Raw genomic sequence first — 19,975 nt, 5'->3', positions numbered from 1 at the left:
AATGTAGTCAACACGATGTAAGTCAATGTTGTCATTTGAAAGCCTTTATTACTTATTGTTAATTTAGGGTGCAGAAATTTAAAATGAGGTCGCAACGCATGCTTTTGCACCCTCGTAGAACCGGGCCAGGTAGAAAGTTAAAGAGATGAAGTTAATTCACAAAATCTAACCATTAGAGGTTTGGCTGAATTGTAATGGACTCACCCTGACCTTGCCTTGGCTAAATTTGGTCAGTAATGAATATTTAAACTCAGATATATTGCTGGAAAATAATGTTATTATCCTCTATTATAAGGGAGATACAATGAGTTTAATTTTTATTTATTTATAATAAAGTTCATCTCAGCGTTTGTGTTGCGCCTTCATTTTCAGACCCAATTAGAGCTTTAATAGAGGTGGGGATGATGGAGTGAGGGGAGGGAGAAAAGAAGTAATAAGAGTAAGATGGAAAAGAGAAAAGAAAGTGTCAGATGAAGCCGACTGAAGCCCCTTTCATTAGTTCTAATACATCTTCTCCATTTGACCAAACATCATTTGAATGTCATTATTTTTCTCTCCTCTGTTTCTTTTAGTTTTCCATTCTCTCTGTCGTCCAGTCCAACATGAGAATTGCATTCAGCTCAGTCAATTCGGACTCTATGATCCCTTTACAAGTGACAGAACAATCTCAATCAGTCCTTTCTTGCCTGCTCAAGATCCCCCTTTCCAGAACAAAAGCCTCTCAATTTCCAAATTGTAAAGAAGATCCACCCAGTTGAAAGCGCTGATTATGCAATCTTTCTGTGTCTTTCTGTGTCTTAATCTTCACAAAGAGAAAAGAAAAAGAGAAAACTTTATGAAACTGGGTTAGGAAAACTAATATTGGGTTAATAAGTACAACTTTACCAGTCTAGCCTGCATCCCAATGCTACTAACTGTCATTTCTTATACTGTAAAGGAGTACAACAAATAACAGCATTATCACCACAGCACGTTACGTAGGAGTATGTCACCTTTCAAACAAGGTGCTGTGTTGATTCATTCATTAGCAGCTGTGGCTTACTCATCTCCTTTGTGAAAAAGCAGGACGTGTGTTTGTTGTGACAACATGTTTCACATCTCTAGCTCATTGTCAGAAGAGGGGGATAAAGGGCATTAATAACAGATTTGTACTGTCTCTTTACAGCCTGATAGTATATGTAGAAAACCTTCATGCGTGTGATCTTCTGATCTTCCCTACCTATGCGATTTGCAACCTGGACAACATTTGAGCCTGCAACCCTACACGTAAAGTCGGAGTAAATGACGTTTGTGTTTTCTAGACTTTACTGCCAATTTCCATATACTCTGTGCGTGCTGCAGTCCGTCAACACTGCGCATTACGCCGCTGTTTGCTGCTACTCTAGTCAACTCTAGTCAGAAATGCAAACAGCATCCAGTCAATTCCAAAATGAAAACACACCATCACTTTAGCAGCATTATGTCAAAACAGGCCTCAAACTAACAACAAATCAACCTCAGACAGAGAAAGCAACATGTCTCTTGCATGTTTTTCTCTTTATTCCCGCGTGATCTTGTAGTTCTCCTGCAATGTGTGTACAGCTGCTCATGGCTGCTCTCCGCTTTGCTCACGCTCCAGAAACGGAAATCCGTGGTACAGAAGGGCAGCAGCGCGCACAGAGTATGTGAAAATTGGCAGTTATCCTTAAAGAGGTATAGCAGCGGTGCATGTCTTCAGGACAGACGACATAAAGAACGAATATTTGACCCTTCATCCATGTGTATAAAACAACACATCTTTATCAGTCTCTGCCCCGTCTCTCTAGTTAGATATCGTCACCTCCATCACTTCGCCTCTGTCTTACCTGTGTGAAAAACGGCTCGTAGATCTCCACTCCCTTGTCCGAGCCCTGCGTCAGGACCTCCCTCCCTCGATGCCAGCTGTAGCGGACGGGCGGGTTGGAATTGGCCACGCAGCGCAGAAACACAGTCCTCTCATAGTAGAACTGTTCTTTAGCTTCTCCTATACTCTGGTGTACCGTCACAATGGGGTCATCAAGGTCTGTGAGGGGAACATAAGCAGAGAGGAAGAATATGTAAATTAACACTTTTCCATGAGTTGTTCAGCCGGTGAAAAAGTCCTCTTGGATGAACCAATCATACAGAAGACATTATGCAATCTTTTCATAATAAATCAAACCTGTTGAATCTTTCCATCATCAATGAACATAATAAAACACTCTCTTAGGATTAATGCATCGACTTTGAGGGTAAAGTTTTGACCTGAAGGGTCAGATTTCTGGTTTCATTAGGAGAGCATGTTATCCGCATTCACACAAGAGTCGATGTGTGAAAGGATGTGAGAAGCCCTCGACAAGAACTTACTTTAGTCAATAGGATGCAGCCCAAGGGCATATTCACTTTCAGCATCAGCGGACGATAGGCAACGTGTTCCAAGTCGCACTCCATTGAGAGCTTCAAGCATGAGCGAGGACAAACAAATCCTGTGCACAAAGTGTTTGATGTCCTTCACTTCAAAGAAGAATGTTTGGCTGGCCTTTGCTCTGACTTAGGCTCTCCGTGATTTGACACATCTGTTCCTCTACCCCATTCCCCAAGACATCAGAGGGAAGATTTTATTTTTACCCCAACACTAGACAGTTGGTTATTTGAGAAGGCACTTTTGGTTGATTAAATGGATTCAAAGTTAATCATCTTACCCGGCTATCGCATTAAGCCTTGGCAAATGGTGTTCATCATAGCTGTGGTGTCTTTTTAGCATGCTAATACACGCCTTTTAGATTATGTCCATTTGCACGCTCAAAGAATGTTGGCAGCTAGCTGCTCCTCTTTCATCTCTGTCAGAGATGCAATCAGTTTTTAACATGAGCAAAAAAAGGGGTAAATTAAGGGAGAGGAAGAGAGGAGCGAATGCAAGTTATCCGTCATGCAAAAAATCTGGCTGATAGAGAATGACCTTTTGCATATAAAGAGGAAGTGATTGAGTGTATAAACGAGTAGGTTTATCAGTGAGTGAGCAACAAGGCCAATGATTGAGTGATTGTAAACGGCGCCGTGTGAATACATGAGTGAGAGAGCACAAGTAGCTCACAATAAATGAATACCTAAATGTTTAATGATTACGAACCTCCAGAGAAAAAGCCTCAGGTATTATTAATGGATAAATTCATTGCTTTTAATTCACTGGCTGCGGCCCGCCCCTGGATTTGCAGAGGATCAGGTCCTAATCAAGGCGTCTGTGGTCCACAGCGCAGCGAATCCAGCCTCCAAAACGCCAGCCAGAGAATGCTGATTCCTCAGTTTCATTAAAGACATGTTCTGCCCTACAGCCCCTTAATCAAAATCTAGTGCCGGTCAATACTTCATCCAGGATCCATTACAGTGTCTCAGGTAAGAGCAATTACCTTTGGGGAGGGTGGGGATAAACAGGGGCGGGGGTGACAACGCTGCGGAGAAGACAGAGCGATTGCGGGGCCATTTTAGAGGAGCAGATTGCTCTAAGTAAATACACTGATTCATTATAGAGAGGAGGGGGAGAGTATGAATCCTACATTTTATCTGTGGCTCTACCCGGCTCCCTGCTCATCTGTTTCCTGCTTCTAACAGTCAATTTGGCAACTGTAGCAGGAATAGAGTGATTCATTGACAGCCCTATCTGCCTTGGGATGCATGTGTCTCTGTACGTCAGACCTGATAGTATGTTGTCTTTTTGTGTGCATTGTGTGCATGTGTTTCTGCATGTTTGGGTATCAGGTTAGGAATAGTTTGAGCTATTAATAGGGCCAAAATGATATGCAGAGAGGGAGTGGATGCTAAGAGCTCAAGGAGATAAATATGGAAATATGGAAATGTACGCACTGGATTAAAATTTGATGAATTTCAAACAAAATTCCACCTCCACCATCAGTCTTTCCTCCTGTAAGGACGGTGTGTGTGTGTGTGTGTGTGTGTGTGTGTGTGTGTGTGTGTGTGTGTGTGTGTGTGTGTGTCATTCTGGTGCAATTAGCTTCAGAAGTCACGCTTGACTGATTGTGAAGCTTAAATCCTCGAGCCCAGAGGAAAAATGCCGTGTACAGGCCGCCTGCGCCGGAGTTGTTAGGGTTTGTAATTGCAGGTTTATGGGTTCACAGGCCGGTAAATCTGCCCATGTACAGCTAAACGCTCAAGCGCGCTAACCTTAGCATCACTCCTGCTCACTCCCACCAAGCATGACTAGCCTCAAAGCTCTGGCTTTCTCTGATATTAAGTCGAGAGGGCGGGGCAGCACGGCACACATACTGTGCGAGTGTGTGTGTGTGTGTGTGTGTGTGTGTGTGTGTGTGTGTGTGTGTGTGTGTGTGTGTGTGTGCGCGAGTCAGAGCAGGTCTCAGAAGACAAGATGAAAAGAGAAAAAGAAGTGAAGCATCAAACTTATCAACAATCTCTTTAAACTCTGACTATGATGATATTTCCGATTTCTACTTTATGGGTCTACGAAAACATTTGTTGGACAAATCGGCACGACTGAGTGGTCAGGATAAAAGAGAAGATGAAGATTAAAGAAGGTGTTTCATTATCACATCAAACCTCAGCTCCTTCCTTTCATGTCCCCCCCTCCGCCCTAAAAAAAAGAAGACACCTGCGTTAAAACTAACTCACATTATCCCACTCCTCCTACCTAAGCACACACAGACATGAACATCGTTGTACGGACCCTCACACACACCTTTTTTTGGGCTTGCTTGCTCTCTCTCTCTCTCTAATGTGAGTTTTTTTTCCTTCTAATTCTCCTTGGCTTTGATGTCTTTCACTCTTTCTGCCTGATCTGGCGGAGTCACCTGGGAAGAGGACACCTATCGAGCTCCCAGGCTGTCGGCCATGAGCGAGAGAGGCCTCCGATTACTTTCGCCTAATCACGGTCCCAGCTTGATTACCAGCGGGAGCAGCCGACCTGAATGACATAAATGCTGCGCCTTTGATGGGTAGAAAAGGCCTTGTTATAGCAAAGATGAGCAATTTGCTTTGATTTTTTTTTTTTGTGCCCAGGGAATAGCGATTGACAGCGGGTGGAAGAAGGGAGCATGGTTGGAGACAAAAGGCGGGTCAAGAGAATGAAAAAGCTTCTAATTTGCTGCTATCCAGATGCAGGGTTAATGAGGTGATGATACTATACAGCAGCTGTCTTCCCCGCACTTGTTCGAAATAAGGGTGACATGCTCTCTTTCTAGTGGAATGTGTTTGGTAGAAATATGAGCATAAGGCACAAGCGATTAGAGAAGTTATAGCCAGGCGGGTTGCCCTGTGAAGGACCTCATTTTCAAGCTTCTTATCTAAACGTTTAAACGCAAAAAGGAAGGGCTGTGTCTTTATAGAAAGGCAAGAATGAGAGGTGAAATGATTTTGCATGTCTTTTAAACATGATCTGACCACATTCAAAAGCATTGGCTCGTGAGAAAAGTGGAGTTTGTTTGACTTCTTCAGAAATAAAACTTGCAGCTATTTTAAAAATAAAAGTCTTTGATAAACCTGTAGATATGGGCGGGTGCTATGACATATTTCCATGGTAATGCATAATGCACAGATTAATGCACTGCAAATAATATAAATAGTGTCACTACATGTTTCAATACAGTACATTCAAGAAGACAGGTTAATGCTGAATGGTGTGATTTTTGTGGGTCAAAAGGTTAATAAGCTCTATCTGTGATATACCGTATAACATCCATTGCATGTGGACGCCTCTGATGGAATATGTAATTCAAGCATGTAATTTACTGTCAGAACATTTTCACTTCCCTCCATCTTTTCAACCCCTTGGCAACAGTGACCTCTATCTCACAGCTACACTCCGCAATCACCAGCTGCAGCAAAATGCATCTATTCAGTGTGAGCTGTTGCTTCATAGCAAAGTGTGATTGTGATGGTGGAGGGTTGTGTTTGGAGGGTGGATGAGGGCATGATGCATCTATTTCTGCAATAAGTCCACTCTGATGCTGGCGCCTGTGTGACAGAGATATCACAGTAAACTGAATATCATTTTTCTGAGACATGAGATATGAGCGTGAGCTGCTTCACGGGCTGCGGTGCTGTCTGGGGGGGATGAAAGGAGGGAGAGGAGAGAATCAAGGGACAGGTTCATCCAGCCCGCGTGTGATATCTGAAAGCGGTTATGCAATGGACTAGGAGAAGGAGCGATGACGTCCTGGCGCCTTTGACAAGTTACGACAAGATTTCACTGGGGAAGAAAGTAGTCCAACACAACTTATTATTTCTCTTTTTAGTTTCTCACAGGAATAAACAAGATGTGTAACAAGTTCAGTTATTTTTGATCTGTTGGTCATTGATTTTAGGCTGATTTTTTTCTTTCAGTGGACGGAGCCATGTTAATAGTTTACCCAGTTTATAGTGTTTATTCTAAGCTATGCTAACCACCTGTTGACTTTGGGTTATTTTATAAGGGGTGTCTTCATACCATGTTAACATTAGGCTAAGTAATATAATATTATATGGTTTGTATAAATTAATTGTGCTTTGTAATCTTCACATCTTACTTCCATCCTCTAATCTTCACATCCACACAAACTTGCCCCTCTCCTCTCTTCATATCCACAGAGCAGCTCGTCCCGCCCCAATTCATTCAGTTTCATTTTTTCGTGAACTTCTTCTCCTTTGACAACATCCACCATCATCTGCAGCAGTATCAAGATGATCAAATAACATTGCTCTTGTTATACAATGTATTACTCTATATTCCTTCATAACATCAGGTGATCCGGTTGTGTGGAGTTTTTTTTGATGACATAGCATATCTCAACAATCATCCTAAACTAAGAGTGCAGGACAGCATCAGGAGCGTGCTGCTGCAGAAAATATAATAATGACCGTTACTTTCGTTTAAACATGAGAAAAAAAGTTTTTGTTGTTTGGGTTGCATCAGCAGAGTAATGATGAATAAGGGGATCATTAGGACACAATAATAAAACACTGCAGGTTTATAGAGTTAGGTGGCTTTATCACTATGAGAGGGTGTCTTGGGTACAATTCATTATGTAACTCCCCATTCAGACTTTCATATTTGGAGTTGGAAGTGGAATTTAATCAGTGGCTTAGTTGCCAGGGGTTGAAACAACACTTTTAATACACTGTAAAGGGGCAGACCTTTGAGATGAGGCACTTCTATAAAGGCTACACTTCTGTTTCTGCCAGGAACACAGTGCGGGGGAGGGGACTATGGACAAGTTGGGTTAAGGTTTGTAAAGGGCAACACACCAGCCCTGCCATAGCTGCTGTTCGGCATGCCTCTGTGGCACTGTCTAACAAGTGCTGAATTATTCATTAAACATCTCCAAATTCCTCTGTTAACTTTAATTTCTTCTGCGGGAGGGAGGAGAGAGCTACCTACTTCTCTCCTTCTCTATAAAATCTCCTCTATTTGACCCCCCCCCCTCCTTTCCCCCATCCCACACAGTCTCCTCTCTTTCTTTCTTTCTTTCTCTCTCTCGAGCCATTACTGTATATGCATTAAGCATTAAGGTAACGGTAACTTACTCTCTCTGTGAGGCCACAGTCATCAGGCCTGGTTAACCGTAATTACTGCCAATTAAAGTAGCAATGCAGAATGGGGTAAATGGAGCGGCTGTGAATGGTACAGAGGCTACATTATATAGGTATCAGAGTCGCTTATGTGTAGAGAGGACAATAGTCTTGTTAGTATTGCAAGAAGATACTTGAATGTGTTGTAGTGAGCTTGTCCCCTGAAGTTACTGGCCACTAATGTGCGAAAAACAAAACAAATCCAGGTAATATGCAGTATGGTGAGCTAAATTTGCATTTTATTTGCGCTATAAACACATCTCTTGAGCTTAAATATGGACCTTTGATTGCTCCTTCATCTCCCCTGAAGTCACAAACATGCAAATAGACGATGTTCAAGCTTTAAGAGTGGGTGACGTTTCCCTCTAGCCAGATGAAGTCATCCTGCACTATAACTAGGGCTGTTTAAAGAGTATAGAGTAAAGAGCTGGAGCTGCTTTCAGGAAGCCACAGCCCATTTAGGACTGTTGCACCTCCATCTTCCTCAGTGACACTGCGTTTCCAATTATGCTCTCTTTGGAGGAACATTGGGTGTCTGTGGGCATGTGTGAAAGACTAATGTCTCTGTGTGTGTGTGTGTGTGTGTGTGTGTGTGTGTGTGTGAGTGTGTGTGTGTCTGTTCACGTGGTCAATGTGTGAGATAAATGGAGGGGCAGACGTCAGCAGCCTCACAGCAGAGCCTGCAACCTCTCAGTTCCTCCCAGTGATGAAGATGAGGAAATAATGAGGCCAAGTTGTGCTCTATGTGCATGTGTGTTCTTGTTTGTGTGGGTGTGTGTGGGTGTGTGTGTGTGTGTGTGTGTGTGTGTGTGTGTATTTCAGGGGGGGAGGAGTAATGAATTTCCTCTTCATCCTCTCCTTTAGACAGTCTGCCTCAGCCCATCTTCTCTGTAATTCATCTCACTAGAAAACAAACACAGACCGCAGACCGCTGATCTAAACAACAGCGTGTAGAAAGCCACCATTAGAGTTGGAGCCAAAGCATCACTGACATGATGGAGTTCTTTTATGTGTTTCGGGCCTAACGACCTTCGTCTTTGTTTGGGCTGGACAACAAGCAACAAACAGGATCTGAAAATTCCACCTGCTCTGTTTTTCTAAAAAATAACACAATTTATCATCCATTACTGAGGGGTCTTCTTCTCGACAGCAGGCCGGATTCAAGGTGGTTGATGCTTGTATGACCTCTAACAAAATGTTGATGTAGAGTACAGGCATGCACAGAATTTAGCCTCTGGATATTTGGTTTAATATATTATATCAAAATTGGGATTCCCATTAGGACTCCACAAACAAAAATGAACATTTATAACAATGACAAAAAGGCAGCTCAAATAACAGCATGTTTCCCAGTTAAACAAAAGGAAAAAAATACTTTATATTAAAGTATACCGATTCTGGAATTGGACTGTTTTCAACAACATTATTGGTTCTTTCATTTGTCTGATGTGATCTTTGTTTTATATGTGCTGCAGAACAGGAACCTGCTGTAAACCAGTTTTAACTGAGTCAGGTCTGTTTAATCTTTTCCTCATTTTAAAAAGTCAGTATTAACATGCAATGTAAACTGAAATTCCTGTATTTCATCTAAAAGCTATGGACACAATGCTAAGCTTACAGAGCTAAACTCCATCTGGCGATGTTTGAAACCGAACATTCATCTAACCATATAAATGGTTAGCAGCTAATTGTTAGCTCAATTGACACAAAAACTTCATCAATAGTTCAAACCGTAAACCAGTAATCAATCAATCTATCATTATAGAACCAATTCATAACGAGTGCTATCTCGAGGCGCTTTACAAAAGAGCAGGTAAAAGACCTTACTCATTGTTAAGAAAAATGGGATGGGGGAGATGGGATTAGGTGCAGGAAGGATTTCTCCTTAATGAAACACCATCAATAGTGCTTTTCCAAAAACAGAAGACCAATATTAATGTGTTTAAGATGGACTTCGACAAAACATTATACGTCATACAGACTGAAAGACTCTTGTATACTTTAACTGCTTTCAAAGTAACTTTTTACTGTCCAGTATTTTTCATATCCAGGACAGGAACACCAAAGAGACGATGATTTTTGTAGGGCTGCCTTGAGATGCAATTCAAATAGCTCATACTGTATCAGCTTTACAGTACAATACTTCCAACTTGGGCTAAATCTAATATCGTATATCTTTGGATACTAACTATCTTATATTACATATGAGGACATCATACAAACCACCTATATAAACAACCCGGCCAACATTGAATCTCCAACAGTGACTTCATATACCAGCAGGGGGAACAAACAAAGACATGCTATGTTTATAAAAATCCCCGTCCTTGAGTCTTTAAAAAAAAAACAACATATATATTGGTTTCAGATTGGTTAACACTTTACACTGAAATATTTGTCCAGCCACAATGCACTATTGAAACAGAGATGACATCATCATTAAGGAACACATTGGGGTGTCTAACATGCATGCCTCTGGTGCTCTGTATGACGTTATATCTCCTTCACTCATCAATGATTCCCTTTCTTTTTTTCATCAATAAACAACTACTTCATCTCTTGTCTCGGTGGTCTTCTTTGGTAAAACTACATCAACAGAGCTCTGTGTGATATTTGTTTAAACAGTCTTCTTCTACTGATTTCGGCCTTTGAGCATTTCAAGCCTGCTATCCTCATGAGACCACTTCAGACAACATCACATCATTCACAGGCAGTCATTAAATACTTTTTAGCTTGATGAACCTCTGTTGTATAAATGAGAAGAGCCTGAGATCAATATCATCATTATTCTTGTGACTCATTCTGTATAGACACATCTCTATAATTGGCATGTTGTTTTTCTGTTTCCCAAAATACTGGCCAAAAAAAAGAGAGGACCAAATAAAGTAAGTGTGAATAAATAATCGGTGGCATTTCGTCACCCTGAGAAGAAATAACGAAAAAACAAAAAGCTGATGAGAACGAAATTATGCACAAGATAATCAACATGAGCACTCTGTAGTGTGTCTTAAGCTCCTGATGGGGAGAAAAACAAAAGCAATAGATGAGGTCGACTCCACTACTCTGATTGAGAGCGCCTCGCAGGAACAAGTCCTTGAAAGAGTAATGGGCAGTCGTGAACTGGCTTTACCTCCATTAACCAAACCAGCAAACATTTACATAATGTACACATAATGTGCTGATTCATTCTATCCTGATTCAAACAAGGCTCAGATAACTCACAGCGGCTGTATCACACCATTCATCACAGCGGGTCATTTACATCCAAAAGCACTTAAGAGGAGCGGCACATACATCTTTGTCTACATGCATTATAGGATCTTTTCAGGAGATTGTATAATACATCACCTCAAATCATAGGATCACATTTTCTCAGATAACAAGATGGTGTCCGTCGTTCATTCCTAGCACATGAAGCTGACTTTAGGCTTTAAATTGATGATGTGGATGTGATGGGAGGTTTAGTATTACTTTTATTCATTTTTAATGAGGACAGGACGATAAAAGAATGATGATATATCACTATTTTACACAGATATTCTTTTATTAGTATCCGCCCCTTGTCTGTGTGATTGATAAACTTAAAACATCCATGATAGGTGGATGCACAGTAACACATCTGAACCTGTCTCTCACAGAGAAGATCCAATCTCAGCTAAACTCGACACTGCAGGGTTGATGATGCTTTAGATCACATGCCAAGGCTACATAAATAAGTGCTTTAGTGATTTATTTCATCCTTTCCAAATCAGAAAATACAAAAGCAAAAGCATGAGGAATAAAATGTACAGTGTTTGGTCATAATATGACCAAACACTAACAAGTGTACTACTAAGTTGGCGTTTTTAAGTTAGCATTTCCTCCAAGGCCAAAAAACACCTCATAATCAACTAAATTTATTTGTTTTTAGGGTTACAGGTTTCAAAAAAGAGGCTTGTTCACAACGAGCACATTTACCGTCTATTTCTGCAAAGGGTTGCTACCAGAGTTTTACTAATGTCAGTCTCTCTTCACACTTCTGCAACTAAAGGGGTTTGATTTTTGCCCTCTGCACCAAATAATACATTGACTTGAGTATCAAGTATCCCTTTGATACAAGCAGAATGATAAAATATATTTTATATCCATGGACGCTGATAGACTGACTGTTAAATTTATGCATAGATTGATAAATATTATACTCTCAGCTAGCAGCACGCTTTTGGCATTTTAATCTACCTGAAACCTGTTGAATTTTGGAGGCCTCGTCACGGTTATCATAGCCTTGGATCTGTGCATTGACTAGTTTTCTCTTATATAGCTGATTCTACATTTAAAGTTCTATCTCTAAACTCTATCTGCAACCCCAAGGAACATAACTCAAAACAGTATAATGTTTTCACATCTTCACTTAGTTAGCCCTCAGAGATATAAAGGAAGAATATTTTCTTACTTTCACAATCTAAACATTGATCATCTAATTACTGGGACTAAGAATTTTTCTTTAGCATTTTTGTTCTTTAGCAGGAAATTACATATTCATCTTGAGACGCTTCCACCAACTCACATGGCTAACATTAGCTAAGTAAAACTCAGCTAGCTACAACTGATGAATCTTGACAACATCAGTTGTTAATCTTCTACATGAAAATGCTGCATTGTTTCAATATTACAGGAATTTGAATACATATAGGATGGAGCATTGGATTGATCAATGTACTTATTCATGAATCTGTAAAGATAAAAGCTATACATGAATCAAAACTGGTTCACAAGCTAATGATTTTATCTTTCTCCAATCTGACTCATAATTCAACTTATTGAACCTGCCTCCAGGACCTGCTTCATCCCACTGAACCTATTAACAAATAGGCTCCCATTAGATCCTCAACCCACACACTTCCCTCTCCGGGGTATATAAATGCAAGCACAGAGCCAACACAAGTAATGAAGGGATTCAGGAGTTAATAGGAACTGCATAAGCCTCAGTCAAAACTCAATTCTTATCTACGTGTTCCAAGTTTCTGCAAGCCAATGTTTTCTGCAGAACCTTCAGCCTTCTGCTGCTCTGTGCACACATTTACTCAGGCACCTAACAGCCCTGCAGCATGATTTGGACATCTGATGAGATAGAAAGCTCTGGTTAGACTGACCAAATGGATGAAAGTAAAGCCAGCATGGCTGCTAAACAAACACCATCAGCTGCTGTTTGGCCTCTTCATGAACTCCATCGATGGATGGCAAACACAAAGCAGACACACTTTCCCAAAGTCGGCCTCAAGGTGCACGCCGCTTGCACCGAGGAGAAGTATGCCAAAACAGGTTAAGCCTTTGACATGCGTGTGTGAATCAGGACCTCACCGGGACAGAGTGGGTTCATGCATATGCTTGAACCCAATGGGCAGCCACTATTATTATGTCCTTCTGCATGAACACATTCCCATATCTCAGAAGTAAATGAATGCAGCTGTTGCCAGAAAATGCTTTTAAAGATCGCACTCAGGCAAATAAACGAACACACAGTATCCTCATTTAAATTCTGTGGCTTCAGCAACAGCAGAGTAGAGGGAGGGCTGTGTAAGTCCTTCCACAGATAACACAAAGAAAGCAGACTATTGTCTTATTCTAATCCTCCTTTAGAAGGAGCGCAGTGAGAGATATCAGCGAAAAATAAAGGAAAATGATATCCTCAGTCCAGTGGGCTGTTTCTCACAACGAATGTACCGCCTGATTGTTACTTTATCACACCCTGGCACAGACTGTTACTGGTTGAGTAAGCAGACAACATAAATATCTTCTGTCCAACATTCGCATATGGACAAACAACACATGTGCTTTTTCTCTCCAGGGATATTAAGGGAAACTTGGTAATATGTCTTCTTTTTTCTTCTCCTCTGTGTTTCAAATTCGTTCTGTTTTCCCAGGCTCCTCCAGAGTATTTTAAAGTGAGCTTTTAGAGGGTTGCTTTATCACAACCTGTACTGCACATGCTGACCCGGACTGAGCAGGTTTAAGGCACAGCAATTTGTTTCTTCCTTTTTTTCCATCAGCTGAAATCTTCCTGTGTCAGTCTCTCTGGTTGAATTTGACAACCGGAATTTGCCAATAATGGTCTCAAAGATTGTTTTGTTTGATGGTGGAAAGTGGATTTTTGGGAGATTCATTCTGCAGGTTAATATAAGAGCAGCAACCACCAATTACTTTCACAATCAAGCAGTAATTAGTTTTCATTGGAATCATTAAAAAATGGAGTCGATGAAATGTCTCTCTGAGGTTTTACAGAGGCCTGGGTAGTATTTAAAAATTGCCAGTTATTTCTGACAAAGCTATTTCTTCAAATAATAAAACAAAGAAAATGATGAAATCATCAAATGTGTAAATGTTGTGTTACAAAATCAACAGTCAATGCCAAGTTATGCTGATTTGATTCACAAATTAAAAGAAAAAATATACTTTCAGATCCATTGAACAGCAATTATATCAATACTTCTCTTTTCAAAAACTGGTGATTATATTATATTTTTATGAATGCTGTACACTCAATGTTCATGTCCCTGAACTCTTTAAACAGTTTGTTTTTTTGGAAGCTGTCTGAAGCAGTAGTTTTTTGTCACATTTCAGTTAAATATATTGTTCTTGCGATGGTCAGTGAACCTCGAGCCTGCATTAAGCTTCCCCTGCAGAACTCCTTAGCCCTCCCCAATCAGTCACTCGATGAAACATTAGATACTGCAGCAAAATTAAAGCAGCTGAAACTTAATGAAAACAGTGAAAAGACTCCCCTGTAGGAAAAACTGGTGAGCATCTTAAGGCTAAATCGATCAGTGTAAGAGTTGAGCAAAGGTTCTTTATTAACTTTGCAGAGGACCTTCCCCACAGATCCAACGGCCCACAAACACAACTGAGGTGTCAGCAGGTATAAATGTGCTTAGACGGACTTCTGAGCTTTGTAAATAAGTTAGCCGGCTGTATAGTAAATATCAGCTCCTCTGGACTGCTGAGGACACTGATTACTGTTCCTTTTACCTTCCTTCTTTCATCTGCTGCTGATAGACGTCTGTACAGAACACTTTGACTGTCTCGCTCTCTTTCTGCATTCCTTCTTCCTTCCGTAAACTTCACTGAAGCTGCATCAATCAGGCTGCAGCAGTTTGTAGAAAAAAGGGTTTTTTAAGGAAGTCATTCTTTCATTAAAGAAAGGTGCGCATATGTAGGTGGTCTCTTGTGTTTATCTTAAATATTGAAAATAAGACTCTTGATTCCTGGAACCAAAAACAAATAAAGGAAACCAAGTTAGTAGCGAGATCACTCAGGTCTAAAGGAGGGCTGGGCAATTAATCAAGTTTATACTTTTATTACAATTTTGGCTTCCCACAATCATGGAAAGAACATCGATGAGATTGCGCTTTTTTTGTCCATATGTTTGTTTTTTTCATGTTCATTTCAAAGTTTTTGTTGTTTTAATTTGGCAACAAGAGAACATCACCACTTCCTTAATAATACATAATTAATTTATATGGATTGATTAATAATTATTTATGATACACTTATATTTGTATTTATTACTTGTTTTTCAAATTGTTCAAATGTTAAAGGATTAAAGATCACATATTAAGCAAAATACACGTTACCATGTTTTTCTTATACTATGTGTCCCTAGTCTGTCGAAAAACCCCCCAATTATGAGGAAAGTCCATCCTCTCCATCTTTTGCCTGCTCCACTTTTCAGAAAATGTGTGCTCAAACAGGCTGTTTGGAGATTTTCCCATCACATCAGCAATGCTCGAACACAGCTCACTTGCATTTAAAGGTACAGAAACAGAAACAGCCTGTTCTGAGCATGGCTGGAGTGGAGGGGTTACAAGGCATGATCAAATACAGGATCCGAGTGGATTTATTACAAGGAACTTCACAGACATGTTTTGGGGAGCTCTGAGACTTATTGTTGAAAAGAAGTATGATATGTGACCTTTAAGAGTGCTTAAAATTGGTAAATACATGAGATGCAAATGTTGTAAAATCAATGAGTAATCATGTTTAATAATCGTGATCTCAATATCAATCAAAAATAATCTTGATAACGATTGTAATAATGGAGCAGCCCTAATTTAAAGCCTCTTGATTTAAAGCAGATCGCGGAGCAGAACGGTTTCCGTTCTCTTTTATCACTGCCACTTCTACTTCCTCATCGTTTCTTATGTAAAACATTGATATGAACAGATATATTCATGCAAGATACATCTGAAAGAAACAGTGAGCACAAGTCAAGGTGTTGTTGGGAGGTCCAGCTTCAAAACAGCAAATGCATTGCTAATTAAAAATCATAGCTGCAGACCACTAAAAATAGCACATACTGCCGAGGCTCGTCAATTAACTTCATCCCCAGGGGACAGCTGTAACACTGCTCCAGAGGAATGATGTGCTTTAGCTGCATGTGCAACAAAATAGTGTGAGCTAATGAAGTACACACATTCAGTGCTACAAGGCCGGATGCAAGGACATCATCAGGAGAACAAAATGCAAATCCTAAAAGAATCTCTGCTTTGTTGTTTCATTAGTGTTGTAGCTTTTCTGTTTTCATCAATGTTGCGATAGATTTGCGTGGAAGAGCAAATGTGAATAGATTGTATAACTGTTTGTTGTATTGTGTTACAGACATGACCATGTACCTATATGATATTATCACTTCATTGTAATAACTGTGTTTTTATTTAATCTATTTGCTCTGTCAAGGTGTTATTTAAAAAAATACACACTTTGGCTTTAATGGCTGTAGACTGTATTTATTTGAGCTGTAGGTATATTATGAATACCTACATAATTTAAATTATTTAAACAAACACTAACTGGAAAGAGCTGTTAAACTTTGCAGCAGGATCATTTGGAAACAAACATGCAGTATTCCTTGGGTGACTCACTAATTGAAAATTAGATCGTAACAGTACCACTGAATGCTCTTTGGTCTGAATTTCTACTTTTAACTTCAGGTCGCAGGTACAGAATGCCCTAGATTCAGACTAAAAGTGGCATCATATCCTTCACAGTGATGTATTTTTAATTGTTTTTTTCATGTGTTTTATGTGCTGTCTTGATTTTGATGTCTTATGTCATTTATGTGTTTTATGCTATTGGTGCAAGGAGAACTGTCCTAGGGGCAACAGAGCTTTGAAAAAACAAAAAACATGTATCAAACGTTACGCGGTTGATTCCATTTGCATTTAGATCATTTTGAAAAGTCTAGCCTCAGAACCTGAGAAGATTGAGGAGCCACGCTCTGTGATTATCCTCGGGTGTGTCTCTCTCTGTGCTATCTGGCTTCACTTCCACGCTTGCTCCTCCGGCTCTTTAACGCAGCCAAGGTGAAATGGTGCATGGTGGGAACAACGTTCTGACTGTCAGCTGCTGAGGCGAGTTCAGCCTCTGCTCCGCTGCGGCCTTCCCCACAACAAGCTTCAATTCCACAACCCCTGCCCATGTCAGTCCAAATAAACAGATACAAGGATGCCCACACGAACAAGGGTCAGGACTATAAGACATAGGCAGGTGGGAAAATATTAAAGAAGAGGGTGGAGAGGCCCCAAAGTGCTAGAGTATTTCTCACAGAACTACAGACAGAAGCCAAAGGGCTGAAGGGCATCTTATTTAGTGCATGAATGTTTGCTCAACCAACTCTGTATTTCCTCTGTGACTGATAATTGGATGTTTGGCAACACATTAAGGGCAAAGAGGTCATCAATTTCCAGAGATATTGGATTTTTTACTCTGCAGCTTGGCATAAAATATCGTACCAGGGAAGGGAATAGTAGAAAGCGGCTGATAGATCTTTCAGAAGATGAATAAAATACAACTCCTCCCATCTATGTATAAATGCTCTCAGATATAAATTACTTAATGGAGGAGGAACACTGAGATCACTGCCCCAGCACTATTTTGCTACTTGTGAGATAAAATTGGGCAGTCAATGTATCATCAATAAAATAAAAAGATCTATTACTCATTTTCCGATGCTAATGAATCCTCCCTATATAAAGTTAAAAAAGAGAATATACTCTTGCTGTCATAAAAAAAGTGTTTCAGCTTAGTCATCATTTTCAGGAGAGTATGAAAGGTCTCTTTGGATGCTCTCTCTCCAAATAACAACATTTTCATTTACAGTAGAAATATTGCTTTATTATGGCTGTAAGATTCCATGATATTACAAACAGATCAGCATTTAGTGGCGGGGCTGCAGCCGTCTGTGTTCATGGATGCATTTGAGTAATTGAAGGTGATTTTGGCAATTTAAGACATGGATATTTCAGCTCTTCATTTTTTCTGTGCATCTTCAAGTTTTTATAACTTTTTAATAAAGCATATATGGGTTTAATTTAAGAGATAACCGTTTTGGCAGCCGCTCTTTATAGAAGTGTTCACTGCTAAGAGACTGACTCAGTTACATAATAAGAGGTGTGAAAAGAGGGTCAAGGCTTTCTGGTGTCCTAGCAGTGCAATAGAAGACAAAGCATCATCTGGTTCAGACCTTGGCAGAGTAACACAGGAACAGACTCTGAAAGTCACACCTTTAGCCAATTTATCATCTTAGATAGGCCTTGAGTCCAGTGGTGTGTCCAGCTTTTTTTTCGACTGGGGTGGCTCAACTGAAGCACTGATAAATGCAGTGTGAAGTGTGAAGTGGGCTTAAACACACATAAATAAATAAAACATTTCTACCCTTTTTAACTTCACCAATCATGTCTTTGTACTGTTTTGTTCCTAATTAGTTTTTTGTATCATATCAATGATTGTTGACACAGCTATTTTGTATGTTTTTTTTTTATCTTCAAAGTAAAGCACATTGAGGTTACCTGTAATGAAATGTGTTTCATAAATACACTTCTATTCTATTCAAAACTTCTATTTACTTTATAACACAAGATAATGGATATATTAGCTTAATGTTTTAACGACACAAAAAGATTTATGTTGAAGTCAGAATTTCAAGTACTTAAACATTTGACTCCTTCACAGTCTATCTTGCAAAAATACATAGGCAATGTTTTGTATCCAACATATTGTCAGTTAGTTCATTGCAAGAGAGACAGAGTGCATTATCTTCCTGTGCACCTGTCTTGTGAAGTAGACATTGCTATGTAAAGAAACATAATAGCAGCCTAAAAGTCTCCAGTTGACATGCCGTTGAAGTGCTTTTATTGTGAAACAGCCCTAATAGGAAATGGGCCGTTTACAGCTGAAGCAATTTAACACAACTCAGAGCTTCGTAATACAAACGCAGGAAACAAACAAAACTTAAAAATCCATAATTTTCAGTTAGAAGCTAAACTACGCTAAGAAACTGAATAAAAAGTGATCTGGAAATCATCTGTATCTGATGTCATTCACAAACAGGGCAGGGGGTGGGGGAATTGTCAAGCAGGAACATTGCAAAATTAAGGTTTGTTCACCAGGAGGCTGGGACACTGGTGCACTTTTATTTACAAGGCCATGCTTGGGTTACTGCCCTCCTACATCTGTAACCTAATCACACGGAGAACTGTTGATTCTTACGGTTTGCGTTCAAATGATCAGCTGTTGCTGTCTGTTCCATTTGCCCGCACAGAGCTGGGAAAAAGGGCTTTCGTCTACTCTGCTCCTTCTACATGGAACATGCTGCAAAAAGACTGGAAAATAACTGAACTGATTTCTTTGAATGCTTTTAAATCCAGGCTGAGAGCACTTGAGATGACCTCCTTTAATTGTAACTGTTTTTTTATAATTTTAATTGCTGTCTGTATGTTGTGAGTGTGACTGTGTGACTTTTGCTGCTTCTTGGCCAGGACTCCCTTGAAAAATAGGTTTTTAATCTCAATGGGACTTGCCTGGATAAATAAAGGTTAAAAAAAAAAAAATTATTGCATAATCTCTTAATTTTACAATTATAATGACATATACAAAATTATCTATGATTTTTGAAAGTCAGACTTACAGTAGACGTCCACCCTGATGGACTTGATGGCCGGAGATCCTAAGCCGTTCTCAGCCTTGCAGTAGTAGCGTCCTCCCTGTGTCCTCAAGATCTTTGCAATGTTCAACGTCTCATTAAACACACTGGAGTCCTGGAAGCGGTCCGACACACTGCCTGCTGTCTTTGTCCATCGGATCTGTGAAGATGAAAAAGCCAATATGACTTTTGTTTAGTCCTATAATTCTGGTTCAAACGTTCATCTTTTAGTATAGTATGCATGCAACACAGAGATGGGTGAGTACCTTAGACATAAATACAATGCAATTCAAACAATATTGTAAATTATCTAATAAAAGCTGGAATTCAATTGTTGGACAGGAGGGAGGGATAATAATAGCTTGAATTTATAAAGTGCTTTCCAAGGGACCCAATGGCGCTTAACAAGTCAGAACAAGAAAACTGTTTTCTTGAATATATTTTCAT

At 39.9% G+C, this 19,975-nt stretch overlaps 1 protein-coding gene across 2 annotated transcripts in view; it reads right to left on the bottom strand.

The window, feature by feature from the left end:
* LOC109982959 (MAM domain-containing glycosylphosphatidylinositol anchor protein 2) overlaps positions 1 to 19,975 on the bottom strand; it is a 189,012-nt gene that overhangs the window by 93,000 nt on the left and 76,037 nt on the right. For both annotated transcript variants that reach the window (XM_065963663.1, XM_065963664.1), the window contains exons 3-4: positions 19,514 to 19,688; positions 1,845 to 2,041 (exon numbers count right to left, since the gene is read on the bottom strand). In XM_065963663.1, the coding sequence (XP_065819735.1) occupies positions 1,845 to 2,041; positions 19,514 to 19,688 (372 nt within the window). The remainder of the gene's footprint in view (positions 1 to 1,844; positions 2,042 to 19,513; positions 19,689 to 19,975) is intronic.

This window comes from Labrus bergylta, chromosome 15, assembly GCF_963930695.1.
Source record: "Labrus bergylta chromosome 15, fLabBer1.1, whole genome shotgun sequence".
Taxonomy (NCBI): Eukaryota; Metazoa; Chordata; class Actinopteri; order Labriformes; family Labridae; genus Labrus; species Labrus bergylta.
This window is presented reverse-complemented; position numbering and strand designations above follow the sequence as displayed.